Below are 17,969 nucleotides of genomic sequence, written 5' to 3' on the forward strand. Positions count from 1 at the left end.
GCCCCAGGCGACAGCGTGGAGGGGCCGGTCTGTCGATTGGATGAACGCAGCTGAGATTACTCCCAGCCACTAAGGACGAAGAGGTGGGGCGGTGGCGTCCCACTCACCGTGCGACAGTGGGCGGGGCTCTGTTGCCTGAGTAACCGGATGATGGTGGTGGTGGTGGTGTCTTCCTGTCTCAACGATACCTATTTTCTAGTGCTGAGATCCTGAGACAATGGTGAGTGCCAGGGGATGCCAGAAGAACGGCTCTGGGGTCTTACTTAGCTTTCCAAGTCTTCGGGCGGATGGGCACTTAAGGTTGTCCTGTCCTCCCGACCTTCTCCCCATTATCTTTTTCCCCCTTCCCACGGGCTGTTCCTGCAGTCTCCTCGCTCTCCGTATTTCTTACAGCACCCTGAATTCCACTAATGCTACTAAGTCTCTAGAGTAATGAAACAGAAAATTTAGGGTAAGGCATCGAGTCTAATAACCTGTTTTGAACAAACATTATGTGTTTGCATTGTTCATCATGGCATTTTTCATGCTCACAGATTCACATTAACGCGCTTTATTAAGAGTATGGGGTGGTGTGTATGTGACTGTCTCAACACTGATCTGAATCTCTGTAGATCTTGGAGTCTTTTTGCTTTTCTGAGTGGCAGAGCACTGCCCCACGCCCCCACGAGGGCCATTAACAGGTGTATGTTGGATCAGCTCTCTTCTGTCCAGTTGGTTACCTTCTAGGTCTGTGCTTGCTTTTCTTTTTTCTTTTCTTTTCTTTCTTCTTCTTCTTTTTTTTTTTTTTTTTTTTTTTTTTAACAGAAATTTGTCCTGGGATTGCTTGGAGAGCTTCTGGAATTCACTGTTTGGGCTTCACCCCTGGAAATTCTGAATGAAAGGAATGGAGCTCGGTATTTGCATTTTAAATAAACCTATAGGTTATTTTAATTCACCCCCATGTTTGAAAGGGTTCTAGTTAATTGACTTAACTACCATATCTTTTAAGCACCTGTGGATAACGGACTGGAGGATAGAAAGATCTTTAGATAGCTATAGCTATGAATTTAGAAACAGAGCCCTCGCCCACCACCCCTTGTTTCTTCATATTACTCAGCAATCCTTTTGGTTACCCCAGTTTTCCCCTGACCCATTTTCTGTAAAGACATTTTCAAACCTTCCCTTTACAAACCCTGTCTTTTGCTCTCCTCATTTCTCCTTTCTAAACATGATGGAGTATAACAGGCCATTTCTTCAATCTCATGCCCCCAACCTACACATTGATCTATATTTTTGCTGAGCCTTTAGTCTTGTATTTCTAGTGTAGAGAAAGGGATATTAAAGGATAATCCATCCATCTTTGCTCTTGATCTCATTTGCTTCCATCTCTTAACATTTCGCTTCCAGTTGTTTTTTTTCTTTCCTGTGCTTTCAGCCTCTTCCTCTCCAGTTTCTTCTCTTCAGTGCTCAAGTCACACATCTTATGAAAATTAAATAAAGCAAAACCATGTCCTCCATCCTGTGTTTATCCAGTTATTTGCTAGTCCTTCTATCTATCAGTAAACTTCTTGAAAGGATATTATTTTTACTTATATCAAACAGACAAAAGTCTTTTGTCTGGCTTCTTTAATGGCTTCAAGAAAGTTGTTCTTGCTTAAGTTTCTAATGGCCTTTTAAATGCCAAATACAGTAATTACTTCTCAAAATTTATATTACTTAGTCTCTTTGTGACAACTGAGGTTCATAGTCATTAATTCCTTTTACTGGCTGTGTCTGGTTTTTGAATGTCATTCTTTGGAATTAACTCCTTAATTACTTTCATTTCTTAGTCTAGACAGTTTCCTTGGGTGATTTTGTCCATTCACATGGATTCCGCTAACGTGTTTGATTTTGCTTCTAAATTTCAATTTTCCTCTCAGATCTACTAATGCCTAACTCAGTTGCTTCCTGGACACATCTGTCTCAAAGGTCCCTCAAACCAAAACTGAACTTGCTATCTTTTCTCCTGGTTTCTCCTATTTTCACCAAGTTAAATAATGCTACTACTATATTATAACCTAAACTAGAAATCAGAGTTATCCTACATACCTCCCTCTTCTATTTCTCCCATATCAGTTGTTCACTAGATCAAATTTTAGCTTGTCATCTCCTCATTTCGTGATTATTTTAATAGTGACTTTTACAGTGTGGTCTGGAAATTCTCCAATCCATTATTTTCTCTGCCACAAGAAGGAATTTTTAAAAACCCAACCTGTTGATTACTCACCTCCTTAAAACTCTAGATTCCCTATTTCCTACAGTAAAATGTCTAGAATGGCACACAAGTTCCTCCATGAACAAACACTTTTTTTTTTTTTTTTTTTTTTTTTTGGGACGGAGTCTCGCTGTGTTGCCCAGGCTGGAGTGCAGTGGCGCGATCTCGGCTCACTGCAAGCTCCGCCTCCCGGGTTCACGCCATTGTCCTGCCTCAGCCTCTCCAAGTAGCTGGGACTACAGGCGCCCGCCACCACGCCCGGCTAATTTTTTTTTTGTATTTTTAGTAGAGACGGGGTTTCACCGTGGTCTCGATCTCCTGACCTCGTGATCCGCCCGCCTCGGCCTCCCAAAGTGCTGGGATTACAAGTGTGAGCCACCGCGCCTGGCCGAACAAACACTTTTCTGTCTAGCTTTTGCCTTTCCCTTTCCATACTTTTTTTTTTTTAATTCTCTTGCCTTTTAGCTACTTGCTTTTCATTGAACATACCAAGCAACTTCAAACTGGTAGTATGCCTTCTCTTTCTACTTTGCACTTGCAATTCCCTCTGCACAGAATACCTGCACCCTCTTGTTGCTTGCCAAACTCTTATTTATTCTCCTATTACAGGCCAACGTGTTCTTCTTGCCCACTTCCCAGAAAGGCCAAACATGAGAATGCAGTAGTTGCAGCAGAGAAAGAGTTTAATGGAGGCAAGGGAGCTGAGTGGAAGGATGGGAGATATTTCTAAAATCTACCTCCCTGACAGCTTGGAGGTTGTGGTTTTTAAGGACAATTTTGTGGGCAGGGTGGTAGGGAATGGGCGCTGCTGATTGGTTGGGGATGAATTTATAGGTGTTTCCAAACTGTCTTCCTGTGCTGAGTTAGTTGTCTAGGTGAGAGTCATAGGACTAGTAGAGTCAGTTTCTTGGTATGAGTCATGTATCTGGGTGGCATCAGGAGGTTTGCCAGAAGGCAGAAGCCTGAAAAGTATCTCAAGACCAATCTTAGGTTTTACAATAGTGATGTTATCTAAAGGAGCAATTGGTGAAGTTACAAACTGGTGACCTCTGGCTACATGACTTCTGAATAGTAAGAAATTATAGAAAAGTGAGGAACAGTAGCTGGTTATTGCTTACCTATGCCTATATCTTAGCATATTTTAGGTCCCTCCCATAATCCTAACCCTGCAGCCTTCTGTTAGTCTTACAAAGGCAGTTTTAGTCCCTAGAGGGGGTCAGTTTTGGAAGGGACTATTACCATCCTTGCTTCAAAGTTAAACTATAAATTTCTCTCATAGTTAGCTTGCCTATGCCCAGGTAGGAGCAAGGGCAGTTAGCTTTGTGAGGTTAGAAGCAATATGGAGTCAGTTAGGTTAGATTTCTCTCACTGTTACAATTTTTGCAAAGGTGGATTCACTTCCAGACCCAGTGTAGGTGTCTCTTCTTCTGTGATGCCTTCCTTCCCTACTCAAAGAGGGTTGAGTCGAATCAGGTGTGGTGGCACATGTGTGTAGTCCCAGCTATTGAAGAGGCTGAGGCCAGAGGATTGCTTGAGGCCAAGAGTTCAAGGCCAGCCTAACATAGCGAGACCTTGTCTCTAAAAAAGTATAAATAAATACAAATTTAAAATCTGTGCAGATAATCAGAGCTTTCCCCTCCACCTTGTGAAATCAAGAAAAAAAGAAAAAGGAAAAGGTTGATTGTTCATTCTTTTTTGTCACCATTTTATGTAGTATACGTCTCTCCTATTGTACTTGCCTCATTCAGTAGAAATTATTTGTTTATAGATTTGTCACTCTTACTAAAATGTGAACTGTTAGAGGAATTGATGTTTATTTTCTTCACAGTATTGCCTAGGTCATATTAGGCACTCAAATGTTTGCGGAGTGAATACAAAATAAGAAAGAATGAGGTAAGTGTTCTGAGAGAATACAAAGTAATTGCGGGCAAATTGTTCAGTTGAGTCCCTGCTTCTCAATCAGAGTCAGAAAAGTTGTCATGAAGAAAATGGAATAGAATTTCAATAGTTAGAATTCGATGACCTGTGCAATGGCATAGGGAGGTGGAAAGTGACATTTGCTAAATACTGTTTTTTGTTTTGTTTTGTTTTGTTTTGTTTTTGCCTGTCTTGCATTATGTTATCAGACTTCCCAGGAATGCTAAGGGCAATGAATGAATGAACTGTTCCCACTCCTCCTGCTGGGATTGCAGGCTGGGGCTGTTTCAAATTAGGTGGTCAATGAAGGCCTCTCTGTGGAAAGAACTTTTATATTGAGATCTGAATATATAATACAAAGTGCAGTGATCTGGAGGAAGTGTTCTAGGCCATGCTAACAACAAGATCAAATACCCTGAGGCAGAAAAGAGGTTGGTATATTTTAGGAACTTACGGTTCAGTGTAATAAAATAATGGAAACTGGGTGGTGGGATGGTGCAGGGGTGGCTGCAGTAGGGAAAACATGATACAAAATACCATGAAATGTGGTTAGGGAGGTAGGCAGAGGCCAGACCACATGTATACATGTATACATGTTTCTCAAACTGTACCTGATGACTCATTGCTCAAATTTGTGGTATGTAGCCAGCATTAAAAAGAGGACATAAAATAGCAACTTAACATATTCACTGCCATGTGTAAGGGTAACTTTCATGAACTTTTGTTTATTGTAAATGTATTGGATGTGTACTGGATTCTGATGTAAAATGTATTTCTTACTGTGAGTTCTGATCCACAAAGTTCAAGACACAGTGTACTTTGGACAATACGTACTTTATTTTTTTTTTATTTTATTTATTTGTTTATTTATTTTGAGACAGGATATTGCCCTGTCACCCAGGCAGGAATGCAGTGGTGAGATCACAGGTCACTGCAGCCTCAGCCTCCCAAGTTCAAGCGATCCTCCAGCCTCAGCCTTCCAAGTAGCTAGGATAATAGGTGTGTGCCATGATGCCCAGCTAATTTTTATTTTTTTTGTAGAGACAGGGTCTCACTATGTTGCCCAGCCTGGTCTTGGACTCCTGGGCTCAAGTGATCCTCCTACCTTGGCCTCCCAAAGTGCTGGGATTATGTTTATGTTAGCCACCACGTTCAGCTAATATGTAGTTTAAAAGGCAAAATAGTTGAAATCTCAAAGCCTGCAGATATTCTTATTCCTCTTTTGATCTAGTGAAAATGTTCTTGTTGTGTGGCAGATACAGCTTTGAATTAACGAAAGCCTAAAATTGTCTAGAGTAAAATTTTCAAGTTTCTTTCTGCATCCAGATCACTCTCCTACATATTTGCCATCAATCGTTTATGAGAAAGAATAGGCCTAAGAAACAGATGTCCCTTCACTGTGTTCAGTCTAGCCACTGTTGTATGAATTATAGCAAAGGATTATGGCCTCTCAATAAGCAGCTGAAGATGGAGGTTGTTTGCTCTGCTGGTGAGGCTTCCTGACCACTGCAGTTTATCTAATCAGCTTCTGTCTTCATCTAGTTTGTTACAGTTGTGGCTTCCAAATTCTAGAATCACCTTTATATTGTGAAGCAGAGATAGGGAACTGTAGTTTAGCATGTTTCTCATACATCTCGTTTAAGATGAAGCGTATACTGGACTCATCAATTTCTTTACTTTTATGTATTATAAAGAAGATAGAGAAGGTAATTCTAAGACACATTTGACTAACAAAGATATTAATGTTATATATCTTCTAAAATATAGCATTTATTGGAATATCATTACTCCAGATGAACTATTAGTATAAGGAAAGACTTTAAAGATTATTAGCTATGTTCCATAAGAACTAATCTAAACCTTTGAAGTAAAATGTCTCAAAGTTGTTTGTTTATTTGTGTATTTATTTATTTTTGAGACAGAGTCTCACTCTGTCGCCCTGGCTAGAGTGCAGTAGTGTGATCTCGGGTCACTGCAACCTCTACCTCTTGGGTTCAAGCGATTCTCCTGCCTCTGCCTTGTGAGTAGCTTGGATTACAGATGTGTGCCACCATGCCTGGCTAATTTTTGTGTTTTTAGTGGAGACGGGGTTTCACCATGTTGGCCAGGCTGGTCTCGAACTCCTGACCTCAGTGATTCACTTGCCTCGGCCTCCCCAAGTGCTGGGATTACAGGCATGAGTCAAAGTTGTTTTTAACAGAGCTTTCAAAGACAGTTTCATGATTACTGAAGAACAAAATTTTATTCGATGAAATGAAATGCTTTTCAGTTTCGAACTTTATAACGTTTCTTCTAATAGCTTTTCTGGTTTTGTTTTTAGCACCTGCTTTTTGTTTGTTTGTTTTTTGTTTTGTTTTGTTTTTTGTTTTTTTGTTTTAGACAGAGTTTTGCTCTATCGACCCAGCTGTGGAGTGCAGTGGCGCGATTTCGGCTCACTGCAACCTCTGCCTCCTGGGTTCAAACGATTCTTGTGCCCCAGCTTCCCGAGTAGCTGGGACTACTGGCGCATGCCACTACGCCTGGCTAACTTTTCTATTTTTAGTAGAGATGGGGTTTCGCCATTTTGGCCAGGCTAGTCTCAAACTCCTGACCTCAGGTCATCCGCCCACCTCGGCCTCCCAAAGTGCTGGGATTATAGGCGTGAAGCACGGCACCCAGCCAGTATCTGCTTTTTATTCATCCAGAAATCCTTTTGTTACTTGAATTGCTGATTTGGAAGAATTGCAGTTCCAAAGATCTACAGGATTTTATTTACAAAAAATGAATCAGCAAGTATAGGGCATAAATTGCAGATACGAAATTCTTAAAAGTTTATTTTCCTATATGTTGTATTACAAATGCAGTTTAGAGCCTGTTATATTCTTGTTTAGTAAGAAACAGTGGTATTTGGAGAACTGAATAGTAAGTGGTTAATATAATGCCATAATTTTTTTCATGTAGCTTTTTATTTATTTTTGCTTTCCTTTTTTTGCCTTTTTATTCCCAATTCTTTCTTATTCACCAGTTATTCTTCTATTCAAGAAAGTATTTATTGAGTACTTTCCATATGCTGGTAACTGGTGGCTATACATTGATTAACAAGATAGCACACAGTGGCCCCTACCTCATGGAATTTATGGAGAAAAACAGATATTGGAAAACAAATTACAAGTGTGAGTTGGGTTACAAAAGAAAAATGACAAGGTGAGGTGGAAGTTAGTAATAAAATAGAGTGATCTGAACTAGCCTGGGGTGGTGAGGGAAAATCTCCTTGATGATAAAACTCTTTAATTCTTTTTTTCCTCAGTTTGGGAGAAAAACAGTTTACATGAATAAATAAATGAATGATCACCTCATAGGATGATAAGTACTATGAGGAAAATTAAACTAAGTAATGCAATATGGGTTGGTTCCAAGAGTGAGTAGCCTTGAGTAGGACAATCAGGCAAGGTCCTCATGAGGATGTGACTTTTAAGCTGAGATCTCAATGATAAAAAAGAGCTTGCCAGGTGAAGCCTAGGAGAAGAGCATTCCAGGCAGAGTCAATAGTGAGCACAGAGGTGCATTAGAGGAACACGAGGGAGCTAGTGTGGCTGGGGCCTAGGGAATGAGAGGACAGCTGGAGGAGAAGAGATCTGAGAGGCAGGAAGGAGCCAGGAATACTGAGACTTATGGAACTTGGGAAGGATTTTGGATTTTATTCTAAATGCAGTAGTATTATACATCTTATATATTTTACCTATTCCATCAAAATATTTTATTTTCCTTGGATTTGCCTTAAACTTTTGCCATATTAATTTGGTCTCTTGGTGCTTATTTTTATCTTATCTGTAAAATTTATGATCTTATAAACTTTGGGAAATATTTTTCTGAGCTTCTCTTGTCTTTGAACTTCAGAGACTCCTAATTTAATCCCTTATAGTTGCCATTTCATAATTTATTTTCCCATTTCTGGACTTATTTTTCGTTTCTATAATATCTACTCTAAGGTGTGGCGAGCAGAGCTACATATTCCAAATGGGTATGCATTATAGTTTCAACATGGGAATTATGTTTGCTGCTGTGATCTTCACCTAGTACCTTTCTTGATGGTGCTATAGCATATGATTGAAGTATCTTGCTTTCCAGAAATATCTCTGGCATTCCCAATGAACTTTGTATTCACTTTTTTTTCAAAAACTGCCTAAACTTCTTCACTTCCAAAGTTGTCAATATTTTAAAACTTTCTGTTAATTAGATGTCAGAAACTGTAGCTATTAAAATGTACTGCTTAATTCACATTTACTTTCTGATACTAGACACTTTGCCTTAATAAGTTGCTATTGTTCTCTCTCCTGACTCATGTGCTGTGCCTTCTTCATATTTGTATAATCTTTAAAATGTATCTTCATATGCACACGTAATGGCTCTAGAGCTCTCTGATAGATGTAAATTTAACTTTTATCCTTTGTTTTCTGTAGTTTCAGTATTTACATGATAAATATATATGCTATATATGTTTTATATATATTTATAAAGATATTTAACTTATTCTGTTGTAGAGATATAGGAAAACTACTTAGTCATTTTTAGAAATGAGAAAATATAGAAGTAAAAGTAATAAAATTACATTTATCTATAATAATACTGCCTGTATACAATCGCTATTAATATTTTTGTGTAATATCCTGGTCACATATATACTCATACATATATATACACACACACACACAGATACATATCCTTTAAAATATGATTCTATTATATTCATTGTTTAGAAATCTGTTTTATCCCACTTAATATATCTTGCGCATTTTTCCAGATCAGTTTTAAGAACTACAGCCAGCCCTCGATAGCCATGGGTTCTGCATCTAGATTCAACCAATTGGGGATTGAAAATATTTGGAAAAAAAAAAAAACTTACATAGCATTTGCATTGTATTAGGTGTGGTAAGTAATTTAGAGATGAATTAAAATATACTGGAGGATATGCATAGGTTATATGCAAATGCTGTGTCGTTGTATGTAAGGGACTTGAGCGTCTAAGGATTCTGGTATCTGTAGGAGTCCTGGAACCAATCCCCTGCAAATACTGAGGGACTACTCTACGTTTTATTCTTTCATTTACTCTGATTTAACCAATCCGTTTATTAATTTGTTCTGTTAACACAATAACTAACATATTTTTGCAGACACATTTTTATAGACATCCATAATTATTTCCTTACAATAAATTAAAAAGGGAATAACTAGGTGTGAGAGGTCATGTGCATTTTTAGGCTTTCAGTATACATTGGCAGACTACTCCCAAAATAGTTTTGAATGAATACTCTGCTAGCAGTGTACCATGGTGCCTGTTTCTTCTAAACTCTAAACTGGTATTTCTATACATTACATACACATGTCTAACAATTTTGAACTTTTAATAAAACTGTCAGCTGCTTTGCTCAGAATATTGAGAGAAATATAAATTACTGTATGTTCTATAGATGAAAGGCACTGTTAATACTTAGCTACAATATTTCTTTGTAATTATTGTTTAACATCTCTTATAAATTGTTAAAATTCAAGGTTTATTGTCTGACTGTAGTGAAGAATATTAAGTTAGCCTTTTTTTAAAACTATTATTTGTAGACAGATTTTCCAGCCCTCTCTGGTGTAATTATTTTCAAGATGTAGCTTGTTGAAGTACAAACAAACTGATGTAGAGCTAGAAATCTAAAATTTCAGTATTTGTTACAGTCCTGGCGTAAGCACTTACGAGCTGTGTGTTATGTAATCTTTCTGGATAGTTATTTTCTCATCCATAAAATCAAAATAATACTTTCTGTTTAGGTTACCTTAAAGCATTTTTTGTGAAGATCAAATAAGTTAATATGAAAGTAATTTATAAACTGTAATATACATATGAAATGTGTTATTTTCATATTAACCAGATTGCTGCCTAATGAGAAGATAGTTGAGGAAAATAGAAGAGATTAAAATATCAACCTTCAAAAATAAATATTTGAGGTTAATGGTGTTATGCAATTTTGTGGCTATTGAAAAATTTACTTTGATAGATTAAATTCCCTCTTCCTAAATTTCTCTTACAGATTCATTTTCTAATGGAAACAAGAAAAAGCTGGTAAAAGGGAGGGAAATGGCAGAGATTGGTCTTGAGACCAGTTTCACTAATGGTCATATACTTTTGTGGGTAGAGGCAGCTAAATACGTGTGATATGTATTTAGCAGGTATTAGGTGTGAGATCCCTGAATATCTACTCAATTTAAATGGATTAGCTGGGAACATTTGCTTTTATTGCTGGTCATGTGAGATTTTATTATTCAGTAATTTGACTGTGAAAGTACAATGAGACCATTCAGACCCAGTCTGTTTCTTGCCACTTAGACTCAGAAATTCGGCTCTGGAAAAACTGAAAATCCCTTCATCTAGTGGCAAGTACAGTTTTATCATTTATGTTAAACCATATTGTTTTTTAGGTACCTTATTGGATTTTACTGCATGCACTGAAATCTCTAAAAGGTGAATATCTATCTTAGATATCTGAATATTTTTCATAATTAAAAATTTTCAAGTTTTTATGCAAAGAAAGAATGGCTTCTATAATAATATGATCACTTTTTTCTAGCATTTCCACATAAAAATTAGTATTGGCCTTATGATTTTATCTTGTCTCCCAATACTGTTAACACCTAGGTTGTGGCATGCATTATTAGAACACTTTTAGAATCAAACTTGACATAATAAGCATTTATATTCAGATATAGAGCAGAGGCTCTTGAACTCATCTTTCTGCCTACTTTTGGGTTCTTGCAACATGCTATGTATATGTGATACAAAGATGAACAAGACTAGATTTCTTTCTTAAAAAGCTCACAGTCTTGGAGAAAGAGAAAAAAGAGAAGAAGAGAAATACATGATACACTGTAACATTGTAATACTAACTTAGAGAAATTCAATTTCCTCATTTGTAAAATGAGGATAATAATAATAATAATAATAATACTAGTTCTCTTATAGGGATATTATTATAATTAAATGATAAATTGTTTAGCCCAATGCTTTATACACTGTAAGCATCCAATAAATGTTAGCTGTTATTACTGTTGCTACTGCTGTTGTTATTTCCAAGTGTTTGATAGAGACCTACTGAATGTGGGAACCCAGAAGAGAGACTAATGACTGAAAGAATGCTAATTAAAAGCAAGATTAGCTGACTTTACTGCTTTTTCTCTGCAATTTTTCATTCACTGAGCTTCAGGTTTTCTTTAACATGTGAATATGTATAAATCCAAAATTAAACTTATACATATTAATGCCAACATTGATTCCCTAAACTTACTGGAAGGCATTTGGAAATGAAGTAGGAAACTCCGTCACTGTGGTTCATTGTTCGGGGTTCAGCCTAATGTCCTGTGCAATTAAGTGCTTAACAGATGCTTCCCCCCACCCCACTTTCTTTTAAACATTTTTGTTTATTGACCCAGATGTCCCTTTGGGTGAATTTTGAGAGGATACAAGATACACAGAGTTGGTGACTATTCAGAAGTATTTGAGATAGTTCTTATTCATATAATTTTTAAGCAATTCTTTTTGGTTTAGCCTTCTGAGATATACATTTTCAAAGTTTACATCTTTTTTTTCCCAGTTTTACATACACTTCAGCTGCACTTGCTATTCCATTTGCCTGAAATGTTCCTCCACTTTTTTTCAGACGTATGTTCAAAATGACGCCTCATCAGAGAGGACTTCCTTGTCCACCTTTCTAAAGTAACACCTCCAGTTGCTCTCTGTCCCCCTACCAGCTTCACCTTCTTTTTTCACTTTAGCACCTGACAAAAGCTTTGCAAATCTGCTATTTTAACGATAGTGCCTGACACTTAGAGAATGTTTTCCATTTTTAAAGGCATTTAAGATTCTTAACTAATTGATAGTGTCCTTGGAAGTAGGTATTATATTTACAGAGAAAAGATATCAATATCATCAGGGAGCAGAAAGGCACAAACATCCAAGGAAGAAAGATAATCCTCTGAAAAGATAGTTGAAAAGAAAGGAAGGTAACTTTCCACTGAATTTCCCTGCTAGTTACTTGATAGAGACCAGGAGTGGACAACCAGTTTTGATCAAGGGCTGTTCACCTCTAGAGAAAAATCTAGAATTCTGGGTCAAAAACAGTGGACTCTTTTATTCTGAGAGAGAGCTCTAGCTTCATTCATTCAACAATTATTTTTAAGTTTCTCTTGAGTGCCAAGCACTGTTCTGAGCAATCAGTGACAAAGTCCCACCCTTATGGAGCTAAAATTTCTGGGGAGATGCAGAATAAACAAATATGTAGTATAATTTGAGGTTTTGATAAGTATTATGGAAAAAAAATCAAACAAGACAGAGAGTGAGGAAGTTGGTATTTAGCTGGCTTGTCAGAGAAGCCTCCTTACATTGCTGACATATGAGTGGAGACCTGAATGAAGTGATGATGTGGAGAGCCCTGGGAATCCTAGCCCTAGAGCTGTCTAGGTAGAGGAAATAGTACATCCAAAGACCCTGAGGTGGGAGCCTGCTTGGTTTATTTAGTAACCAGCAAGAAGGCTGGTGTAACTGGAGCAGAGAAGGTGAGGGAGAGGGTGGCAGAGGCAGGTGAGGCAGATGAGATAAAGAGGTAGCCTGAGACCAGATTATACAAGGCTTATGTGGCATGAAATCAGTCTTTTTTAAACAAAATTAAACAAAATTTTTGTGGGTACGTAGCAGGTATATGTGTGTATGTGTGTATAATATATCTAATATATATTATATATAAATATATAATATATAATAGATATAATATACAACATATATTATATCTATTATGTATTATATAGTATATATATTTTATATATACATAAATATGTATAATATACATTTTATTATATTTATTTTATTTTATATTTATTATATAAATTCTTATATTTATAATTATATATTATACTATATATAATATATCTATTATGTATTATATATAATATATAAATATATAATATATTATGTGCACACACCTATATATATATATAACATATATATACACACCCGTAGTATACTAGGTGTGTGTATGTGTGTATATATGTATATATTTATATATAACCACTATATATAATATTTATAAATATATAAGTATATATTTAATACTTTAATATATAAGTATGTACATGAGATATTTTGGTACAGGCATGCAATGCATAATAAACATATTATGGAAAATTTGGTATCCATTTCCTCAAGTATTTATCCTTTGTGTTAAGAAACAATCAAGTTATACTCTTCTAGTTACTTTAAAATGTATAACTAAATTATTATTGACTATAGTCACCCTGTTATGCTATTGAATACTAGGTCTTACTCACTCTTTCTATTTTTTTTGTACCCATTAACCATCCTCACCTCCACAACCCCCTACTACCTTTCCCAGCCTTCTACTCTCTCTCTCCATGTGTTAAATTGTTTTGATTTTCACATCTCACAAGTAAGGGCGAACATGCAATGTTTGTGTTTTTGTGCCTGGCTTATTTCACTTAACATAATGACCTTTAATTCCATTATGTTGTTGCAAATGACAGAATCACATATTTTTATGGCTGAATAGTACTTCATTTGGTATATATACCATATTTTCTTTATCCATTCTTTTGATGGACACTTAGGTTGCTTCCAAGTTTTGACTGTTGTCAATAGTGCTGCAATAAACACGGGAGTACAGATATCTCTTTCTTGTACTGATTTCTTTTGGTTATAGACCCGGTAGTGGGATTGTTGGATTATAAAGTAGCTCTATTTTTAATTTTTTGAAGAAGCTCTGAACTGTTCTCCATAGTGGTTGTACTAATTTACATTCCCAACAACAATGTATGAGTGTTCCCGTTTCTTCACATCCTTGCCAGCATTTGTTACTGCCTGTCCTTTGAATAAAACTCTTTTAAAATGGGGTGAGATGACACCTCATTGTAGTTTTAATTTGCATTTTTCTCATGATCAATGATATTGAGCAACTTTTCATATCCCTGTTTGCCACTGGTTGTCTTCTTTTGAGAAATGTATATTGAGATCTTCTGCCCAATTTTTAGTCAGATTATTAGATTTTTTTCCTGTAGAGTTGATTGAGCTCCTTGTGTATTCTGATTATTAATGTCTTGTTAGATGGTTAGTTTGCAAATATTTTGTCCCATTCTGTGGGTTGTCTCTTGACTTTGTTGATTGTTTCCTTTGCTATGCAGAAGCTTTTTAACTTGATGTGCCCCAATTTATCCATTATTGCTTTGGTTGCCTGTGCCTGTGTGGTGGTGTTCAAGAAATTTTTGCCCAGACCAATGTCTTGGGAATTTTCCTCAATGTTTTCTTGTAGTAGTTTCATAGTTAGAGGTCTTAAATTTAAGTCTTTAATCCAAATCCATTTTGATTTTATTTTTGTATATGGCCAGAGAGAGGAGTCTGGTTCCATTCTTCTGCATATAAATACCCAGTTTTTCCAGTACCACTTATTGAAGAGGCTGTCTTCTCCAATATATGTTCTTGGAAACTTTGTTGAAAATGAGTGCATTGTAGATGTATGGATTTGTTTCAGGGTTCTCTATTCTGTTCCATTGATCTATGTGTCTGTTTTTATGCCAGTACCATGCTGTCTTGGTTACTATAGCTCTGTAATATAATTTGAAGTCAGATAATGTGATTTTTTTCAGTTTTCATGTTTTTGCTTAGGATGGTTTTGGCTATTCTGAGTCTTTTATAAATTTTAGGATTGTTTTTTCTATTTCTACTCTTTGAAGAATGTCATTGGTATTTTTATAGTGATTGCATTGAATCTGTAGATTGCTTTAGGTAGTATGGACATTTTAACAATGTTGATTCTTTCCATAAACATGGAATCTTTCAATTTTTTAGTGGCTTTTTCAATTTCTTTTATCTGTGTTTTAAAGTTTTCATTGTATAAATCTTTCACTTCTTTTGTTAATTCCTATGTATTTTATTTTGTTTGTGACTATTGTAAATAGGATAACTTAAAAAAGTTTTTTTCAGATTGTTCACTGTTGGCATATAGAAATGCTACTGATATTTGTATGATTTTGTATCCTGCAACTTTACTGGATTTATCAGTTCTAAGAGTCTTTTGGTGGATTCTTTAGGTTTTTCCAAAGGTAAGCTAATATCATCTGCAAACAAAGATGCTTTGACTTCTTCCTTTCCAATTTGGATGCCCTTTCTGTCATCTGATTGCCATAGCTAGGACCTCCTACGTTGAATAACAGTGGTGAAAGTGTGTAACCTTGTCATGTCCCAGATCTGAGAGGAAATGCTTTCAGTTTTTCCCCTTTCATTATGATACTAGCTGTGGGGCTGTCATATGTGGCTTTTATTATGTTGGGTATGTTCCTTCTATATCCAATTTTTTGATGTTTTTAACAAGAAGTGATGCTGAATTTTATCGAATGTTTTTTCGGCATCAATGGAAATGATTGTATGGTTTCTGTTCTACATTCTGTTGATATGATGTATCACATTGATTGATTTGCATGTGTTGTACCATCCCTGCATCTCAGGGATAAATCCCACTTGGTCATGATGAATGATATTTTTAACGTGTTACTGAATTCAGTGTTCTAGTATTTTTGAAGATTTTTGCTTCAATATTAGAGATATTGTTCTGTAGTTTTCTTTTTCTTTCTTTTTTTTTTTTTTTTTGATGCGTTGTTGTCTGGTTTTGGTATCAGGGTAATACTGAGCTCATGGAATGAGCTTGGAAATATTACCTCTTCCTCTATTTTTTGGAATAGTTTGAATAGGATTGGTATTAGTTCTTTATATGTTTGGTGGAATTCAGCAGTGAAGCCATCAGGTCCTGGGCTTTTCTTTACTCAGAGACTTTTTATTATGGCTTTGATCTTGTTACTCATTATTGGTGTTTTCATGTTTTGGATTTCTTCCTGGTTCAATCTTGGTAGGTTTTATGTGTCTAGGAAGTTTTTGATTTTTTACAGATTTTTAAATTTATTGGCATATAGTTGCTCATAGTAGCTATGACTGATCTTGAATTTCTGCAGTGTCATTTGTAATGTTTCCTTTTTCATCTCTGATTTTATTTGTTTGGGCCTTCTCTCTATTTTTCTTACTCTGACTAAAGGATTATCAATTGTGTTTATCTTTTCAAGGAACCAACATTTTGTTTCATTGATCTTTTGTATTTTTTTATTTCAAATTCATTTATTTCTGCCATGATCTTATTATTTCTTTTCTTCTAATTTTGGTTTCAGTTTGCTCCAGGTTTTGTAATTTTCTAAGGTTCATCATTAGGCTATTTATTTGAAGTTTTTCTCTTTTTTTTTTATGTAGGCACTTAGAGCTATAAATTTCCCTCTTAATACTGCTTTCACTGAATTCCCTAGCTAGTACCATTCCATAGCTAATAGTATATTGTGTTTCCATTATCATTTGTATCAAGAAAATTTGCATTTTTTTTTAATTTCTTCATTTACCCACTGGTCATTCAAGTCATAAAGTCTTAGATCTGAAAGAGATTTTTGATTTTTGTTAACATCAGTGATTACGATATTGAGGTTATGATGTATCACTGGATTGTAGGCGCTAAATTGTAAGTAATAGACATCTTTTAAAAAAAGGTATAAAAGTATCAGTACATTTCACATATTGAGAATAAGAATTGTTTTTGAGAACTTTTCTTCCAGTTGTAGGGCATGTGTGTGTGTAGTTGTGGGTGGATGTGGATGTGGGTGTGTTTTGGTTACAACGGAAACTGTGGTTCTTACTATAGGTTAAATAGGGGAAAAAGAAAAAAAAGAAAGAAAAAAAAAGAAAAGGGAACAGGAAAATGTTTATGAACTATTGATCTAGTCTTATTCCCAAATTTTATAGCTAAAGAAACTAGTTGGGACATACTGAAAGGCCCACATGTCTTCTACCTCAGTGTGATGATCCCATTTACACATGATGTGCATGTCTGTATGTGTATATGACTATTCCACACTGAAGTAATTCTAATTTCCAAATGAAGGAAAGAAATTACAAAGTTTATTTAGTTAATACCATATCAGTAAGTGCTCACATCACTTTTGTATTTTTAATTTCTTTTATGTTTGTCTTATTTTTCTTTTTTTCCCTCTTTTCTTAAATATCCTTCTATTTCTCTAGGAAAGAAAGATATACAACGTGAAGCTAGAGAGAGGGAGAGAAAGAAATCCAGGACCAATAAAGAGGGAGAGGGGCAGACATCCAAAATCTAGGAGACAAAAGAGAGAAACATCCAGGGCCAAGCAGAAGTAGAGGCATCTCTGCCCCATCACTCCTGCTTTCTTCAAGATCCCCTCTGCGTTTTGCACGGGCTATAGTCTTCTGGGAAGGCAGTGCTGATGGAGAATGGGTCCATCTACTTTCAAAGACATGCATTGGGAATTTATTAATACCTCTATATCCTGCTATCTGGCTCTCTGAGTTGGTACTCAGTAATGTACTGAGGAGAGTGAGCTCCTTGAGAGCAGGGCTCTTTCTTTCTTTCTTTCTTTCTTTCTTTCTTTCTTTCTTTCTTTCTTTCTTTCTTCTCTCTCTCTTTCTTTCTTTCTTTCTTTCTTTCTTTCTTTCTTTCTTTCTTTCTTTCTTTCTTTCTTTTTCTTCCTTTCTTCCTTTCTTCCTTCCTTCCTTTCCTTCCTTTCTTCCTTTCTTCCTTCCTTCCTTTCCTTCCTTTCCTTTCTTTCTTTCTTGGCACGATCTTGGCTCACTGCAACCTCCACCTGCCAGGTTCAAGTGATTCTCCTGCCTCAGCCTCCTTAGTAGCTGGGATTACAGGCACCCACCACCACACTCAGCTATGTTTTCGTACTT

At 36.0% G+C, this 17,969-nt stretch overlaps 1 protein-coding gene across 7 annotated transcripts in view; it reads left to right on the forward strand.

Moving 5' to 3' along the window:
- Positions 1-17,969, forward strand: part of NME7 (NME/NM23 family member 7) — a 237,027-nt gene continuing 219,058 nt past the window's right edge. The window contains exon 1 of one of the 7 annotated variants that reach the window (XM_032161055.2): positions 1-220. In XM_032161055.2, the coding sequence (XP_032016946.1) occupies positions 218-220 (3 nt within the window). In that variant the 5' untranslated portion in view covers positions 1-217. Of the gene's footprint in view, positions 221-4,549; positions 4,582-5,729; positions 5,857-10,618; positions 10,635-17,969 lie in introns of those variants that run through there. The other 6 variants (XM_058443250.1, XM_058443247.1, XM_058443248.1 and 3 more) reach the window with 6 other exon arrangements.

Source organism: Hylobates moloch, unplaced genomic scaffold, assembly GCF_009828535.3.
Source record: "Hylobates moloch isolate HMO894 unplaced genomic scaffold, HMol_V3 SCAFFOLD_8, whole genome shotgun sequence".
Classification (NCBI taxonomy): domain Eukaryota; kingdom Metazoa; phylum Chordata; class Mammalia; order Primates; family Hylobatidae; genus Hylobates; species Hylobates moloch.